This window comes from Diachasmimorpha longicaudata, chromosome 14 (genome assembly GCF_034640455.1).
Source record: "Diachasmimorpha longicaudata isolate KC_UGA_2023 chromosome 14, iyDiaLong2, whole genome shotgun sequence".
Lineage (NCBI taxonomy): Eukaryota > Metazoa > Arthropoda > Insecta > Hymenoptera > Braconidae > Diachasmimorpha > Diachasmimorpha longicaudata.
The window spans coordinates 6,700,904-6,719,399 of record NC_087238.1 but is presented as its reverse complement, the minus strand read 5'-3'; the positions used below and the strand labels follow the sequence as shown (position 1 = coordinate 6,719,399).

Here is an 18,496-nt window from a genome sequence, read left to right as displayed (position 1 = left end):
CTGTTTTAACATGTAAAATGCACATCTCAGAAATGTGGTAACGCAGCGTGACCGACGCGATGGGGCGTGAAACCAATTTCTGAAATGTCAGCAGTAGAAGAGAATGGGTGGCTCTCTGTGGATATATAAAGTCGGGCATTTCACTTCAATCATGAGGGTGAGAAAGAGATGCACAAGGCATCTTCCGCCAGCTGGCTTCCGTCACTCAACTCCTCTTTCACTCTTCCCCTTCCCCCATTATTTCTGCAGTGCCGCGGTGTATGTTCCTTTGATCTCCCAAGACATTCACTTGCTCCTCACACGCGCATTTTCATCTCACTTTATCTCAAACATTTCTACCCGAAGCCCCTGCTGTACACTTTAAACTCCTTGTCTTCTAGGGATAACGTCGCTAAACTTAATTTCAACTGCTTCACTTCACCCTGGGGATACTGAAGGCACTTGCCGCACGAGAGGATCCCGCATGCCTACATTTGACGAGTTGAGCGGTCCCAACCGCCAATCTTCACATCGCTAGAGTTCCTGGGATTATACTTGGCCGTTCGTACAGTGATTTTAATTACATCCTTGAGTATTGCTCACTCTTGAGCATTTGTTTTGAGTGATGAAGTTGTTTTTTCGAGTCAAAATCGCTCAATTATTGGAGTTTGTCTTGATGTATTTGGTCTTGTAATTTTCATGAAGACATCGTCAATTAGAAACTTTCGAGGCTATCCAATTTTTCAAGCCACCATCAGCTAACACAGGATAAAAAGTCTGAATGAATGATTCCCGTTATAAATGTGAAAATTACCAAGTAATTCTCACCATTAGAACGCCAACAACCGAAGGATTTTTAATGATGAGCATAATCCACTCACTCAATTTCTCGTTCAAATCACAGTCATGCTTTAATACAAATTCCAAATAACAATCCTCAACAGTTAAGAATAACCGAAACCGGATGAAAGACAGAGTAGAATATATTGAGAGACGAAAGTGACAGGTTCTCTGTCGTCAGTCAAAATACAAATCACAAGGGAAGATAAAAGAGCGGTTTGTACATCATTCATCACTCACCGCAATTAGGGTCAAATTTGTGATGGCCACTTAATGTAATAACGTATCGCTCCCAACGGACCGGTTTTCTGGTAACACTAACAACGGCCCTCTCTTGACGCTAACTAGGGACGTAATCCATAATTCCATATGGCCATGATTGTCCTTTCATCCTCGGTATCAACGTCGTCATAACTGATAAAGGAAACGTAAGTAATGTGACAAATATAAAACCATATAATAAAGTTTTTCATTCACCTGGCTTGACGTTTCAAAGAAAAGAATATGTGAGAGCCAATATATTGTTGCAGCTAACCGTCATGTCTGAGTGAGGATTTCAGGGACAATTACCAGTGCTACTGACTGTGATGGCCCTTCATATGTAAAATCGGATGTTTATTAGTCTACTCCATCAGTCTCACCAAGCATCACTCGATTTTTCATCCGTACACGAATGATAAACCGTATCGTTGTTTATGATGCCTTTCCTTTTTCGATCGGAAAGGGGCATCCAAACAGCAGCTATGATATACAGCCAGCTCATGGCATATCGAGTGAGAAGTTTGGATATCCAAGGATAATCGTAAACCTTTGAAACATGACATTATGGGGGACCTTCGGGACTGTATATGTGAATAAGAAAAGGTACGTGTCAGAAACCTTCGTCACGGCTGTCACGCGTCGCTTCTCTCTCGCCCACACGAGTGGGGTATAGAGATTCACTCGTCAAGGAGAAACGTATATACTGGCTGGCAGGTTGCACGTGATAAGTAGGGGGTGGTAAGGGCCAATCTTGCGTGCCACTCTGCTTGTCTGCTAATTTCAATATGAGAAATTTGATCGCGATTAAAGAACGAATGATATTCGACATATATATTTGACGTTTTTCACTTTGGCTCCAAAGCTTATGATAATCGAGGACAGTCATCAACTAATTTGTGTTTGATCACTCCCCCTTTTTCATTGAAGATCCTATTCTCCAACTATCCCAAAAAGATGCAGTGTGCTAAGTTCATCCCAATCCATAAAACTCGGAACTTCAAACGAAAAAGACCGCTCAATGTTTATTTGCAAGCGATTCCCGAAACACTTTCAAACACTGTTTGTTTTGTCGAAATTTTATGAGGTTTTTCCTGAAAAATATTCAAACACCGCAGCTGTTGAACCGACTTGATATTCGCACCGAGTGCCCAGCATAAAACCATTGCTTGTAACATAGCTGCAATCGTCTGTACGACGGAATTGCTGTGAGCTATATGGTTGGAAAACCACCAGCACCCTCTTCCTCATTGTCAGCCCACACTGGGTATAACCAGACATTAACGACTTGAACAATGTATTCGTAGCAAGTGTCTCTGTTTGAAGAACAGAATATATAACCCCTACGGAAATGTCGTTCTCCCTCTTTGCGCACTCGTGAATCTCCACTTTAAATTGTGCGACAAAACTCGGTGGCAAAGTATACACATCCTGAAAACCGTATACATCAAATTCATGAATCCTCCCTTTTCATCTCGTGCAACATAACACGAGATAGAGATCGTCAGCTCGGCTCCGAGCGTCAAGTTTTACGAGCCCAAATGCAGGCCTACTATCTCAGATTATCTGAAAATCTATTTTCACTGTGACATCTCTCCCTCTCCCAGGAGTTACCGACGCTCTTGGTTTCCAAGCGCAAGCTGCGATATATTGTTCACTCTAATCATTAAGGTTGTCTCCTTGGTTGAGAAAAAAAAATTCAGCGAGGCATGCATATTTTTTACAACTCTCTCTTCTCCGACTTTTCTCTTTCCGCCAGTTTCGCCATCTCGTTTTTTCTCATCTCCATTACTGTTTTTCTTTTCTGTTTTGTCACACCAAAACGCCACGGGACGTCCAACAGCAGTCCCCCGAGGCACACTTCGTCAAGGCGACAGGATCGTCTTGCTAGGTGACGTAATCCGGCACTTAACGTCGACCTCGCCGCCTAGTCGTCGTCGTTTCATCCCTGGGCTGTCAGACACCCCGCGGGATGTCTGTCACCAAAACTCACACCAGCGTGATATCACACAGGTTCAACTCAGAGTCGCCAGATGCACTATATTTTTCTTAATATGTTGGGGAATTTGTTTTTATGTAATTGAGGAGGAACTATGCGGTATTCTTCAGTTGACATTAACCTGTGGTGGAAGGTAGCAATATTTAAAGGACAGTCTTGTTACATTGCAGAATCTACCCTTTCTCAAGTTCTCAATTGGATTATTGGGTTGGTTATTGACGTTAAAATTCTTAACCAAAGAAGCGTAAAAAATTATTCCGAAGAGCCGTCATGCAATATACATATAAACTAACTAAATAACTAACTTTCCATGGTTGCGCATCCATTTATGTTTCAGAGACGGTCTATCTGCTACGCAGCCATTAGCCTGACATCTCAGCGAGACAGTGTCCAGTCGCCATTGGTCCTTAAAAAAAATCAAAGTGTCACGTATAAATCTCAAGAGACGTGTGGGAATGACTGGGGTTTCTAATATTACTTATCAAAAATATGTATCGTAATAAGCATTAACAACCGACAGACAGGTATCCGTTGCAAGCGCACTCGCTCATTTATTTCTCAGTATCTAATCAGCGTTAACGATGGTTAATTATTAGCCACCACAGAACAATTACCCAAGGCCTGCGTGAGGCTAAACTTTCTATCAACTGACCCATGCACATTGTACTCAACTCACATCTACATCGAGGCTGAGGGTTTTCCAGAAGCAACAGATAGCCGAGGGATTAGCGTGGGCTTAACGACGCAACTCGCACCCGTGCTGTGATAATTTTAGACCGAGATTATTGGACCAGGAGAGAAATCGAGCGATAGCCTAGGGAGTTGAGGAAGGCAAAGTAGCTGTACCTCGAACAGCATCTCCTCATACCGGGGGACCGCCGTCATGCCGATGGAGCGGAGGGGCGAGAATATTAATTTGTGATTATGAGATGAAATTATACGAAGTTGTGTGTATGCATGCATGGAGATTTATCTCGGTAACTATGGGACCACGTGTAGCTAAAGTTTGGGCTAGCGAAGATTTGTTATAAATATTTTTCACAATAGATGGATTGTTATGTTTTTTCTTCAATACTCCTACTACAATTTTTATTAAAAAACTTCCTTCTTGTGTCTTTCTTATTTTCTAGAGGCTGTCCGGTATAGATATTTTATTCTCAAATTGCTTCATGAATTTATTTTCATATCATAAATCTTTAACAGTCGCTCGGTGATTTGAATGTAGACAACGATCTAATGCAGCCAAGATCATGGGACGGCACCTCGTGAAACGTGAAAAACATGGTAATGATTAGGTGGAACAGCGTCTGATGTACAAATAAGTTTCTGAATTTATGAAATTCGGGGAATGTTGGCTGTTGTGCTTACCGAGGTGTGACAGGTGGTCATTACTTGTGCTTTCATTGGTAATTGAACATTGGGATGTGGAGGGTAGCTGTGTTATTAGGTAGCGCTGATGAGTCGTTCTAATGTTACTGATGACTATCTGAATTATATTTTTCACAAATGTTTACGACAAGGAATGATTTCTATCGCCTTGTAATTTTTTTTTCGTAATGATCGGACAATTTTAGTGCCCGGAAGTCGTGACGTCGGAGAAATGAAAGAGGAATAATGAGCACAACACACGCCTTATAATTATATCTTTATTGCTACTGTTGTGCAGAGAATTCTTCGAAACTATGTCTCGCTCTATTATGATGATCGTTATGGGTGAGGGCTGAAATTGTAATGAGGAACATTGGCATTGGGAATTATGATGGTTCTTTGGTATTCGAATGGGCGATTACTGTGCTGTAAATTTTGGGAGAAATCGATGTCAGTGTTGAATAGAATTTTGAGGCTTTGGTTGTGATGGCTGAGAAATTATTTCATATTGTTGTATTTTTTTTATTTAAAGAATTGAAACGTCCTATTATTAAACTTATAGAGGGTATTCGGATTCGCTATTTAATAAAAATTATCCACTGCAGATGCAGTTGTGAGAGTCGTCAGTTCGCGACCCACCTAGAAAGAGACGCCTCCGCCAGAGTACGCTGGAGTAGCCGAAGGCGGAGGTAGTCAAAGCCGTTGGTGGGGAGTACTAGAATACCCCCTATACCGTATATGTGAGAGCGTAGCATCGTGCAAATAAATAAAGCTATCTCGTCGGGCGTTTATCATTCGCTATCCGAGCGGTCCTCGTAAATCTGCCTGCCATACAGCGGGAGAGCGCTAGGCAACGGTTTTCCTGCCTGCAACCCACCCGTCTGCCCCAAGTCGATAAGAGTCTGGTGTGTAAGCGCTTCTACTACCTCCAGCGGCCAATATGTTATCTCTTTTATTATTATTTTTTTCATTATTTTTCACTCCATTCATGCGTGTATCCTAATGCCCCAACTGTCTTGTAATTTTCACTCGTCCCTCCAAATTGTTAGAAATTGTACCCCCCTATCAAGATATCAGTTAAATGCCATTCAGAAACACTCATTAAATTGCATTAAGTGACTAATAAAATACCAACGACTGGTAAGAGATGAGAGAAGCTAATTTCTTTTCTCGTGGTGAAATTTTCAACAGTTATTTACAAGCTTCTTCATTCATCGGCCATTTTATGGAGACCGAAATAGGCCCATTTTCGTATCGTATCTGCTGTCTTGATCAATGTGAACGATGTCCATTAGTTCCCACACGTGGGATGACGTGAGGGGCGAATGGAGGAGAGGGAAGATTGCTGTTACGAGTTGAGGTAAAATGCTCAGACTGAATTGATGGCAAAAAGTTGGACGATTATACGTTTGAGGACGGTATAATCATATGCAAATTTGTGGCAATAAAGTGACAAGGTAGGATATTTTCAAGACGCAACAGGAATGACTCGCGGGCCCTCCGGGCGACAGTCGAAATGATCGCATACGAAATATATAATCGGTGAAACGCGAAAAATAAAATGAATGGGCTAGGGATGGAGGAAGGGTGTGGAGTAAAAAGAGGGACAAAGTGCTTCTGGTCTTCATCCCAACGGATTTTTGTAATGATGGCAATAAAATGAATATTTTCTATTTTAACATGTTGATGGCTCCGGGAGGATGCGCCGGTTGCATGGAGGTCAATAAATTCTTTTTACTGGCGATTAAATCAAGGCGGAGATGAAAGGTATTAGGAAGGGGATGTTGTATATTTCGCATGTGTCTCGGTGATGTCGGGAGAGTTGCCTTTGATCCGCTTAAGTTGCACGTCGTTGATGCGGCCGAGGATTATCCAACATGTGAATTATTTTCAATGGGACGGGGGAGGGAGACTTAAACGTCCGATGGATTTAAAGACGGTGAGGAGATTAACTTCGGTTGTTTCGAGCAAGGGATTTGGGGGGGATAGCGAGGGCCAGGGAAATTCTATAGATTTTCGTTTATTTATGGAGGGGTGGCCGAACAATTCAAAACAAATTATTTGGAAACGACACGAGATATTTTTCCAGTGATGAAAAAAAAGGTATTTTGAACATTAAAAAAATTCAATGTTTTCAATAAAAAAATGAATCGTTATTTGAGGTAGAATTTTTCTGCTACATAATTCTTAATCGCCTATTCAAAATGGTAGCTCCACATTGAAACCATACCGGTGGTAATTATTATCGATTACAATTTTTGTCTCCATACCAGACTCCACAGTTTTTCTTTCTCCCTCGGCCCCGCCATTTTCGTCACCGTTATCTTGAAGAATTACGACTGATATACCTGTCAAGGAGCGCTGGGCGAGTTGCTCGTAAACGCCGGGGCCACGATTAGCGGCCGATTAGGCCTGTCGAGTCGCTCGTTAAGTAGATACAGATACCTGTACCGATGGACTATGAATTATGGGACACTCTTTATTGTTGATAATAAAGGTTGGAATATAGAAAGGATGACTGGGTTTTGCGTACATAAAACTTGCAGCTTTATCTGATTTATTGTGCGTCACTGTAAATGATATTATGAAAAGGGAAAAAAAACAATTTAGTTTACCGTAATTATGCAAAAAATATGTCAAATGAACAAATAATAAATAGAACAAGTAGTTGTATAGATAGATAAAAATTAATACAGTAGTAATTGCTCATGAGACTGATTTGTGCAATAAAATTTATTGATTTGCTATTTAGTGCACTTGTCAAGAATATTCTTAGCTCACATTTTCATTGGAATAAAAAAATTTTAATTCAAGTGAATGAATAATTGATTAATTATAATATTGATAACTTTCGTTAACTACAGAAATGTGGAAAAACAAAGGTTCGCGTCTTCTAGGAATATTTTTTATTACACAGCGATCCTACTTCCTTCATATTCACCCTATCCTGGATGTATATGTATAGCGTAACGACACCGCTCAATTACCATCGTATCGCAATTACCCAGTCCACCCCTTCCTTGCTTCCGCACCGGCATTCTCGTTCATCGCATAATCGACGCCACTTTAATGGCCCCAAATGCCGGTATTTCAATGCACAGCGGTTGGCAAGTAACGAACCTTGTTAAGTAGAAATTTACCCCAGGAACGATTATGTGAATAAGTTGGGCTCGCGCGAGCTCGCGAGGAGTTCCTCTCCGAGGCTTTGTAACGATGTTGACGTGGGAGAGGATGAGGCGATGACCCAACAGCCGATGGGGAAGTTATTATTCATAAATATGCGGGGAAAAAGAAGAAAACTAAGGAATCGCTATTTCTTCCACACAATAGCAATTTATTCATTTTAAGGATAACGATTGATAGTTATGAGGGTAGTATTGCATCTGCAGGCGGCCGACGAGGCATCAACATTTAATAATTTGGCCAGAGTGAGCGTTTATCATGTTTATGGATAGAAATAAGGGTAGGTCCCACCCTTTTAATTTCTTGAATTTTCATTGTTATGCAGAGAAAGTACAATTTCACAGAAAAATTGAAAGTAATATTGATCTTGCTGAATAAAGATTGTTCTCTGATTAGAAAGTCGATGGAATTTGGAAAGATAAAGTCCATTTTCTCTAATTAATGAGTCTCACAGAAGTGAGCGATGAGACGCACCTCAGGAATTCAGGGAATATAAACAACTTATCTCCTTTCCAATAATTACAAAAACATCACCATCTCAATTTCGCTTCGAAATAACTTATCGTAATCAATGGAATATTTATGCCTCCACTATAAATCATTTCTCGTATCGTAAAAAGGAAGCCTGTGTTTTAAATCCCATAATTAATCGTTATTTCATTCGAGCGTTAAGAAATAAAATTCATGAATAAATATTAAATACACCTAAAAAGGATTTTCATTTGCCTCATTAACTTCCTCATTCCCCTTTGAGAAATTGATATCGATCAATTATCCTGATTCATGGATAATATTCTTCAATTTTTCATCATCCGAATGTCTCGAGGACTCACTTGTTTTTTATACTTTCAAATTGAAATTCAAGTCGTAAGAGAGTTCTTTAATGAAATGAGAATTCCGAGACGCTTTGAATGAAGTATGATAAGTCGTTCGCGTGAGATGCGATGAGACATGAGAAAACCGGTCGTGAATGTTAGAGTGAGGGACAACCGAGGATGTTAAAATCCATGCGCAGAAGCCACAGAGGTGTGTATATACATATACATATGTATGCTTGACTCTACTTGTGCTACTGAATGCAGCACTGGAATTAGCGTTATCCGTTAAACGATAGAAACCGATGTGTATAGTACGTGAACGAAAAAATTGTGTCTGTCGAGTCTGCAAAAATGTGGCGGTTTATGAGGGCATTTTTAAAAATTACGAATATATGGCGCTATTCCAAAATGCGAAAAGGTTACATTCTAATCTCAGATTAAATTTATTCTTAATTCAGTTTGGCAGAAGAAGTTGGGATTATTCTCGGTAGCCAAGGAGCTCGGTGACATCGAGATTAGTTCAATTTTATGTCAGTTATTTTCCTGAAAAATCACTTCCGTAACGGTAAATTCAAATTGTGCATCACAAACTTCTCCTCGGACAGCATATTTCTCCTCTGAAGAAAACACAGTGGTCACAGACAAAAGTTGGAGGAAGAAGAGAGTTTGAAAAATATGACAGACTTTTGGCTCTCGGCATTTCCTTCAACTGTATTTGTCTCACTCACACCAGTCACTCTCGTTCTAATCCCATCTTTTGCATCCAAAAAACTTCTCAACTCATGCCGCGCACGTATTCACGATGAAATATTTGGCGCGACGAGACGGAGGAAATATCCTCGCGTCGTAATACGTGAAGTTGGAGAGAGAAATTTATTGGCCATGTCGAGGTCTTTGCTAAACACATGAATCGCGATGAGTGGATCTTGTAAATTTACGAAAATCTCGGCATTATTTGTCGTTTTGTAAATTGTGTGAAATTAAATTGCATGAAAGTTAATTTTCCTTGAAAAAAATCCAAGACCAATCACCTCTTCTGTAAATACTTTTTTCTCATAAATAATCATCATCGACAGATTGGACTAAAGAAGAAGCACGTGCTTTTGTAGATGCTATTCACTCTGCCACTGCGATCACGTCGCACACGTTATAAATAATTCGCGGTACGGCGGGCTCTGAGCGAGAAGCGCGCTCATTGTTTCCGCTCGTTGGTGGATTTACCGACGTGAGTGGTTTCGTGGGCACAAGTTATTTCTACCTACGAGCGTCACGTGTGCTCCGCAATATCGCACATTGTGACACACTCAATTTCACGAGTCTCTCGTGACACTGAACTCGGCAAATTTACTCGAGTTACACTGCTCAAAGAGCAGGAATGAGAGGGTGGTAAAATTTACGAAAATTCGTTGCTTATCTCGCATGAAAATTATTAGGCGCCATATCACGAAATACGGTGGGACATGTACACTTGGCACGCATACGCAGTATATATTCAGACCGGAAAAGGATGTGCTCGGGAGACTCGATGTGGGGACAAAAGTGCCTCCTATTCACCTCTTTTTCGTATGAAACGTTTATAGGTTTTATTTATAGATGGCAATTTTCCAGCTACCCTTATCGTTTGGTTTAATGCGAAAATGTCAACGAAAATTGGGCATTTAAACTATAATCTTGATGGGAATATTCTGCGCGTTGCCAGCGGTTTTTCACATGAGGGATAAACTTTCAGATGAATCCTTTGTTTTTTACTTTTCCCGCTTGCCCGCCTCCGATTCTATAAAATTCAATTATTTGCTTCTTAACAATGATATTGTTCAGCCCTATTTATAGCCATTAATTGGTAAGTGAACTTTTCCTTCCCTAAATTTTAAAGCAGATTTAAATTCAATTTTTATTGACAGTATAGCCAGGGAAAAGTCCATTATTTTCCATCGAAATAATTCCCCTCATCCGGAAAGTGAGCTCTCCCCGCTCACGTTAGGTGATCCCAGCACATGGATCTCCCAGGCACTATACGATTTATGATACCGTCATATTTCGCAAGTTGCGAGCCAGTAATTCCTGGCCGCGTGGTCCGATTTATAGCCGCGAGTGTCCCGCCTGCACCATTAATCCTTCCCTTTCGACCTGAATTGAACTCTCCTTGCCCTCTCCTCTTTCCCTCTCATCCTGGAATTTCTCTATTTCCTGTATAGTGTCCAGTGAGTTCGTTACACTCCACCTAATTCATTTCTCGTACGTTCCAATCGTTATTCTCCAGTTTTTTCACTTTAGAATTATTGAAAATTATGAAATCATTTGGATCAACTGTGAGTATTCTCACGCGGAGAGGAATTTCATTCTCATGCATGAGTATTGCACTTCGCCCGATCGGTACAGTCATATATTCTATCGGTATCCTCATTCGCTTTTTCATCCGGCTAAAAGTCTATCTAACCTAGAAAAAAAATACTCTAAGGCCGCCTTAAAATTTATCTTTGTACGTACATATTATTTTTTTGGCATTACAAATGATTAAAACACTCCGAATCTCCACCTCCCCCCTAAAACAATAAAGAATCTACCCCCTCATCCTCTTTCCCCTTCTCAAATCCGGAAATCTCTTACCGACCCACGATTAGTCGTCTCCTCGCGCGTGTTCGGTGTATAAAATAAACCTTAACTCTCTAATCCGTGCTAGAATAAAGCGAGAACCATAAATTCAAGCCTAGCCTTAACGAGGCACACGAAGGTACGAGTAAAAGTACGCGTCCTAGTTGATTCCATCGTTAAGTCTGACCATTCCCGGTTTGTCGAGTCCTCTCCGTCACTCGCAGCTATATCGCCAATGGCAGGTACACGTAATCGCCAAACGAGACATACTGGTGAAAATTTTCCATTGAAATTGCCGGTAAAGCTTTAGAAATTTAACATTTCATTGACCTCACTACTAAATTTTGTAATTTATTGAAATTTACAATGTAAATATATGAATATTGAGCTATCTTTTACCCCATCGTAATTGCAATTACTCAATTAAAAACAGCTGTTTAATCTGGACAGCGGTTGACAGTGGGTGAATTCTTCAATGGGAATGCATTTGCAGAGTGGAAATTGAGATGAACGAGAAATGCCAAGTGCTCTGGTTGCTCGTACTGCAGTGAAATGGAACCATTGTGGAAGGGGGTGTTGGTGGAATGAGAACTGTCAGCCACCGAAGGAAGGCCCCTCACCTCGTTCACCGGTGGCAGACAGCTCAGCTAAATGCACAGCCATACACCCAGCAAACCCGCCCTTTTCACTTCGTTTCAAGCCACTATACTATTCACACAAAAGCCAGTGCGCCAGAGGTTGGCGTTGCCTGATAGGTATATCGTTGTCCTCACATCGCAGAACCTTGCTACCCCATTAGCTCTGGCTCACCCGCACCCACTTCACTCTCGGCTGATAAAAAATAAACCTGTGGAACAACCAGGGGGCAGTCGACGCGTGACAATGAGCCTTTTTTTACCTGATTTTCACCCCCGAAAAATCTTTCTATATAATGAAAAAAAAAAAGTTGGTGGAAATTCGCGGAAAGCATTTGGAAATTCAGGGGAACGTAAAAAAACAGATTCATCCACGCATCTATTTGAAAGGAAAAAAGAGTATTATAAAAATGAAAACTAAAATGAAGTATACAAATCAAGCGTTTCGGATGGAGGAGAAAAAAAAATTACCGGTGCGTGCTATCGACGTTTCCGCACACTCGGCGCATGGCAGGCGATTAAACCGCCGTGCGCCATCGTCGCTCTTTTCAGGTATGTACAGAAGAGAATTGCAGAAACTGTAGTTGAGGGTGGGAGGGAATTTTGCATGCGACAATTACCCACCCCTCGTTGCAACCCCCGAGGCGTCCTTTGTGCGGACGAGTGTTTTTTAGGCTGACTATTCCTCATTTTTTTTACTGATTTTTTATTTCGCTGATATTCAGAGCAGTGTCAAACTCGTAATTGACGCTTTCGGATCGATATTTTAATTTATATATCTCATGGATGGAGTTGTGTACAGAGGCAGAGAGAGAGAGCTGTGAGTTGGCTGTCAGCGTTGTGAACGAGTAAAGACAGGTTTTGCGCGCACGACTTGACTGGTTTTCAGAGTATTATTTTTCGTTTTGTCAATTTTATTTTCGTCAATGTATTATATTTTCCACTGAGTTTTCCCTCAACTGGGGCTTGAAAATTGAAAAAATGACGGGGGATTAGTACGACGTTACGTGTCTGCTGTAGTTTTCGGATTTTAGAGTGATGAAGAATTATTTGTCAATTATTAATTGTCATGGAAGCTTTAAGTGAGTTACATTATGAGCACGTAATTCCTGACATGGGTTGCGATGTTACGGATAATAGGGAATAAGACCGATTGTACTGTTTGTACGTCACATTTGAATTTCCCGTCTCGATTACGAATATGACAAAAAGATTGAGATGAGAAATACCAAATTCTCGTCTCATCTAGTCCACAGCCCTAGTTATGTCGCAGCATGTACGAGTTATCAAGTGAGATGCGGTTGCTGTGTCCATAAATAACGTACTAGGCTATTACCTAGTGGAGAGATCGCGAATAGAGAGAGAGAGAGAGAGAGAGAGAGAGAGAGAGAGAGAGAGAGAGAGAGAGAGAGGTGCGTGAGAAGGGTAACTCTGAGAATACCCATTTAACTGATGACAGATGCTCCATCGTGACGCAACGTACTGTGTACAAGCGCATCACTGTACCGTTAATCTGTAGCCAATCTAGAAATCATTTGCATGAGCCCACAGGACAATTGGAGTAAATAATTCGATGAGGGAAATCCCGAATAATTTGCAAATGGATGTCAAGCTGTTTCATTGTCCGAACTTTTTTATATCCTCGCGAGAAATAATTATAATATCGTAATAATAAATACACCTGGCAGATGAGTTGATTATTCACCATTAATTATAAACAACTGTAGATTAACCGAAATATGAATGACAAAATTTTCAGCTGCGAATAATGATTTAACAATTTGATTTTTCGTTGAAAGATTTGATCTTTGTCAAAGTAACGAACCGTGTCTTTGTTCATTGTCCCAGTGACAGACCTGATGGAGCGTTTGACATCGGCCAAAGTACATCGGTTTGAGTTCCGAAAGATAAATAAACAATAAGTCTAAAGGGACAGAGAAGAGGAAGAGGATAAAGAAGAACCGAAACAAGATTGATTGACGGTGATAGAGATGATCGAAAGAACCCTACCCCGAAGCCGGTACGGAAGCTCAATAAGGGTAATTAATAGCTCGATGAGATCCCTCCGTATAAAGGATCGGGCTGATGCGAGCGGTATCCCTTTAACCGATCAACCAAGGCACCCACTGTTTTCCACTGGATAGTCCTCTGGCTGGTGGACTTACTCCTGAACCCTGCCATCGTCCATCAATCCAAGCAGCCATTTATCTATCCAATTCGTACGCCGATTCATTCGTTTTCAGGGACGATTGCCACTTGGTAAGTTTCTTGTCGATTGATAAAAAAAAAGAGAGAAACAGAGAGAAAAAGAGTAAACGATTGTAACAATATTCGAGGGAATATCGTTGGGGTTGAATCGCTATTGCTTGACAATACGAGACAAGACTTGATCACTGCCCATTGCGTAACTGTCTCATTTGGTTGTGTTCTCAAATTTCTCAAATATTGGACGATCATTTGTAATGATGGGTCGTGTCATTGATTGATTGCTGGATTTGAATAAATACAGCCCTTTTTATTCACATCAAGCATTCTGACTGATGATTCTTGGCAATGGGTTTTCCAAAAAAAATGTCTTCAAGAGATTTCAATGCAGAAACCCTTTTCGTTTAATTTCTGCCCCACAATGACGTGATAAAGATGTTGAAATGCGTGAGAAGGGATGTTCGTCTCGGTTCCCCTGATGTACACACCGAGTGAAGTTGTATTCGCCAGTGCCATTTGTTTCAATCTATGGACAGGACTAATTACGAGCACCAGACCTCGAAAGAGTTACGTTAGCCAGCGTTTAGCCACCCTCCCCTTCCCCAAGCGCTCAGTACCATGTACCACCATCCAGAACACTTTGCTACATGTGGAGCGTCTATATATTTTCCAGCCACGAGTTATACTGAAAAGAGAGGGATTGTTAGAGACCAACAGCGCTGACATTACTCGGCAGGAGCATTCCCTGTCAGGCTACATGGAGACAAACGAGGGACCGGCAATCAACCGTTGTTAGCCCCGTCCGACCTCTCGTGGTCGCATCTCTGACCGTTCCTTTTTACCCAGGCCGCTTCATCATAATTTATTGTGACACCATCGCGTTAATAACTCAATTTATTTCACTGAAACCAGGGACAGGCCAGTCACCCATTCTTTATATTCAACTGAAGGGATCTGAAAGATTGGACTATGTCCACTTCATATTTCTTACCAACACGATGAGTATCCTCATTACACAAATCATGGTAGATATTACTCGGGAATTGAAACGTTGAGAGTTCCATTGGTGGAGGATAACAACTCTCACTCTCACCCCTCCCCGTCTTCAGAATCTCTTATTCAATTTTGGGATCAAAGAAAAGCCGAAAAAGAGACATTGGTCTTTCCGTCATGGACAATTGACGTGCCTGAATCCTGGGTACATGTCTCAGTCCTTCCGGTTGTACCTCACGGTTTGTTTTAATTACGACTAACCGCCAGACCGACAATTTACTGTCAGCAGATGCGCTCAATGGCTTGAGGAAACATCAAGCATTCGAGAAAAAATAAAAAGAATGAGGTGAGAGGATGAGGATAGACATTGCTATCGTATGCTAAGTATCTTCATCTTGATATTGAGATACACGTTGTATAAATACTCACACCTAAAAGCCAACATTTTTGATGGGGTCATTATGATCACTGGATAAAATGCCTCGTAGACACGTGTGTTTACGATGCAAATTATCCGCATTATCCGGAAAAAAAAGAGAATCTGCATAAGCTGGTTATATCCTCAATTGCTTAACGGTACAGAGGGGAAACATGGAAAATACTGATGGTTGAGAAATGCTGAAGAATTTTCCACCACAAATGAGACTAGAAATACGAAAATGGTGTTTCTCAGGTTCATTAGTGTTACTGTGGTTCTCTGATTGCTGGACGATTCCATGGACACTAGAATATATAAAATGAGGAGATAAGGGGAGACATCGGACCGAGGACATTGGTATTATGTACATCTTGAACATTCTCACTATAAAGACCAGTGAGGGACGAATAAAATTGTTGAGATAGCTCTCGCTTCCTTTAATCTCATCTTCCAGCTTGGGAGTATATCCACTACTCATTCGTGCTTTTAGTTAAGAAACTCCTTCTGAGCTCCTTATCGTCGAACCAAGCATCGTAATCAACCCAAGTTTCTCCATCAATGTTCCACCGCAACGGATATGGCGACGAGGTAACCCTCCCGCTTGGCGTCACCCCTCTTGCATTGAGCATTTCATTTGGAATTGGCTGACACTTCAATAGTAAGTCCACAGCTATTGGATTGGCAGTGATTGTCGTAGATGGATAGGTTAGAGTGAGTTAGGTACGTAAGAGTTGGGCTGAGAATCTCTCCTCAACATTTACCAAATCTGGAAGCCAGTCTTCATAGGGCTCGGTAAATTGAAGGTTCTCCAGAAAATTGTGCCAGCCGTAAGCCCTCAGCGAAGATTATCTTCATCAACCTCATGAAGCCTCGGAATTCTTGGCTGAGACTTGAGTACGGCTAGATATACATCATCACCGAACCACACGATACATCAATCGAATCTGTCAGTTGGCAACATAAACCCAAACCCCCGACTCCAACAAGTTATGATTCTTCTGTCAGGAAGTGAAGGACAGGTGGAAGTCGATGATGGGCACAATAATCCACTGAAAGAAAACGAGGGCGGATAACGTACAGCATCCACACCCGATCGACATTAATCACCCGATTCCAAAAGGCGAGTTGATAGCCATCGATTGGTGCTTCTCTCTCTCTCTCTCTCTCTCTCTCTAGCCAAGGTGAAGGGGGTGTTCTGATAGATGAAGGTGATGAATGGTCTCGTGACGCTACCACAATCCATCATCTCTTCTAAGGTACTCCAACACACATCAACGCCCGCTCTTCCTTTTCCTATGCTTATTCTTCCTATGTATAATGTGCGAGTGCGAGAAAGACAGATTTCTGCACAAGAGGTCACCCTGGCTAATTCATCATCCGGGGGTATGTCGTGGTAGCCCCGGCTTCCTCAGCGTCATTCTCTTTCTCTCGTATTTCACATGTCGCCTACGTCGTCAGTGTTGCCTTCCACACCTCTTCCCACACCCACAGTGTGACTGTAGTCATCGGTGGTGGTTTTCTCACCCAATCTCTTGCATACAGAGACCTAGTGAAGACACATAGACACATTTCAAAGAAAGACGTGATGTGCTCTGTCAACGTGGAGAATGATCGATGGTGGACAACACAACTTACGAATGTTACCCCACTTCCACCAAGTTTTCACGTCATTTTCTCTTTGATTCAAACGTCATGTGCCCCAAAATATAGAGAATAAATCTTGAAGATGATCAATGACCCTGAATTCTGGAGTAAATTATCGATTCACCCCAAAATTGTGTTGAATTCAAAATGGAAAAAAAATATTCTCCGAAGCCATAAGGAAGTAATCCTCAATCATAAAATATTCATCATAGACTAGAGTCTCCAACTGTGTTTTGCCCACTTTTATTTCTCATATATTATAGCGAGAAGTTATACCTTCAATCGATGATTTATATACCAGTTTGTACATGACCGGGGCAATTCAGAAAGCAACTTGAATTTTGATGCAAATCCATTGTGTGAGAAACAGTGGGCACCGCAAGCAAATCTACAGTGTGGGAAACGGCTATGGCCGGTGAAGAAAGTTGGCTTTGTGTTTTATGCACGAACGATACATCAAATCGAAAGACGAGGGAACGAGGGGAATAGTGAGTGGTTTTTATGGGTATAGCTGATGTTATTGATGGACCACATTGTCGAAGCTGACTAGCAAGACATTCTGTCTCAGCTAGCTAGTGGACATTAGTAAACAGAAGAGCCAAGTCAACGCGTCGGCTGACATCTAACATATTTCGCCTTTAGCTGACTAGACTGAAATAGCTGTTGACTTCTCCATTAGTCCCAATCGTTACTAATAACATCGTGATACTGCCTTTGGATTGTCGGCTTACGATTGACCATAGATTCTGAAGCGTGACATTAACATTACCGCCCACGTCCAAATGACTTGAGTCGCTGATGGGTGGGCGTATTTGATGTTGTTAAATTACATGTGCCTGTCGCTCTCAGCTCCCCCATCCGACAATCAACATATATCTCCAAGTAAGAAACACTGTATTTTCTTTATTGACGGTTATCTCATCCCTCGGTATTTCATCATACCATGGAATAACCAAAGAGAGACATTAAATTCGTGACTGCATACTCACCGAAGAGTGAAGAGATGATGTAGTCGCACTGAACCTCCCCCTGTTCTTTTCATCGGCATTGTATGTAAATAAGAAAGTGGATGAATAATGACCAGAAAGGAGACGAAGATGATGAAAAAAGGGTCAGATATAAAGGGGCTCGAGCGGAATTTGAATTATGAGAGTCATGTACAGCAGTAATTACTCTTAAATTGCAAAGATTCATCAATAATTTTAGCTGGGAAATTGACATCAATTTGAAAGAACAATCCAATATTTCCTGTGACGTATAATAATTGACCGCACCAAATTATTCCCTCTTTTGTGACAAACCTCCCATATATATATATTCAATCCAACTAATTGGTATTCAACGAGGCAAGTAATTGCCCGGAAAAACATGGATTCCAAGTCCCAAAGAATGGAACCGAGCAATATTATGCCTGAGGCCATTCACTCTGCCACCGTGAAATCGCTGGGAATATTTCACCCTTGAAAAGGTAGTAGACGACATTTTCCTTTTCAACTGCCAGGCAACATATCCAAAAAGTCAGGAGGGTAAAAGCTGTTTTACCCCCCTCTCTTCAGCCATTTGA

The 18,496-nt window shown here is 41.3% G+C and overlaps 1 protein-coding gene across 7 annotated transcripts in view; it reads left to right on the top strand.

Moving 5' to 3' along the window:
- Positions 1-4,089, top strand: part of LOC135169037 (sister chromatid cohesion protein DCC1) — a 52,506-nt gene extending 48,417 nt beyond the window's left edge. For 3 of the 7 annotated variants that reach the window (XM_064133708.1, XM_064133707.1, XM_064133710.1), the window contains one exon: positions 381-666. In XM_064133708.1, coding sequence (XP_063989778.1) covers positions 381-517 — 137 coding nt within the window. In that variant the 3' untranslated portion in view covers positions 518-666. Of the gene's footprint in view, positions 1-380; positions 667-1,167; positions 1,248-1,349; positions 1,503-3,413 lie in introns of those variants that run through there. The other 4 variants (XR_010300143.1, XM_064133716.1, XM_064133709.1 and 1 more) reach the window with 4 other exon arrangements.
- Positions 4,090-18,496: the final 14,407 nt, after the last annotated feature.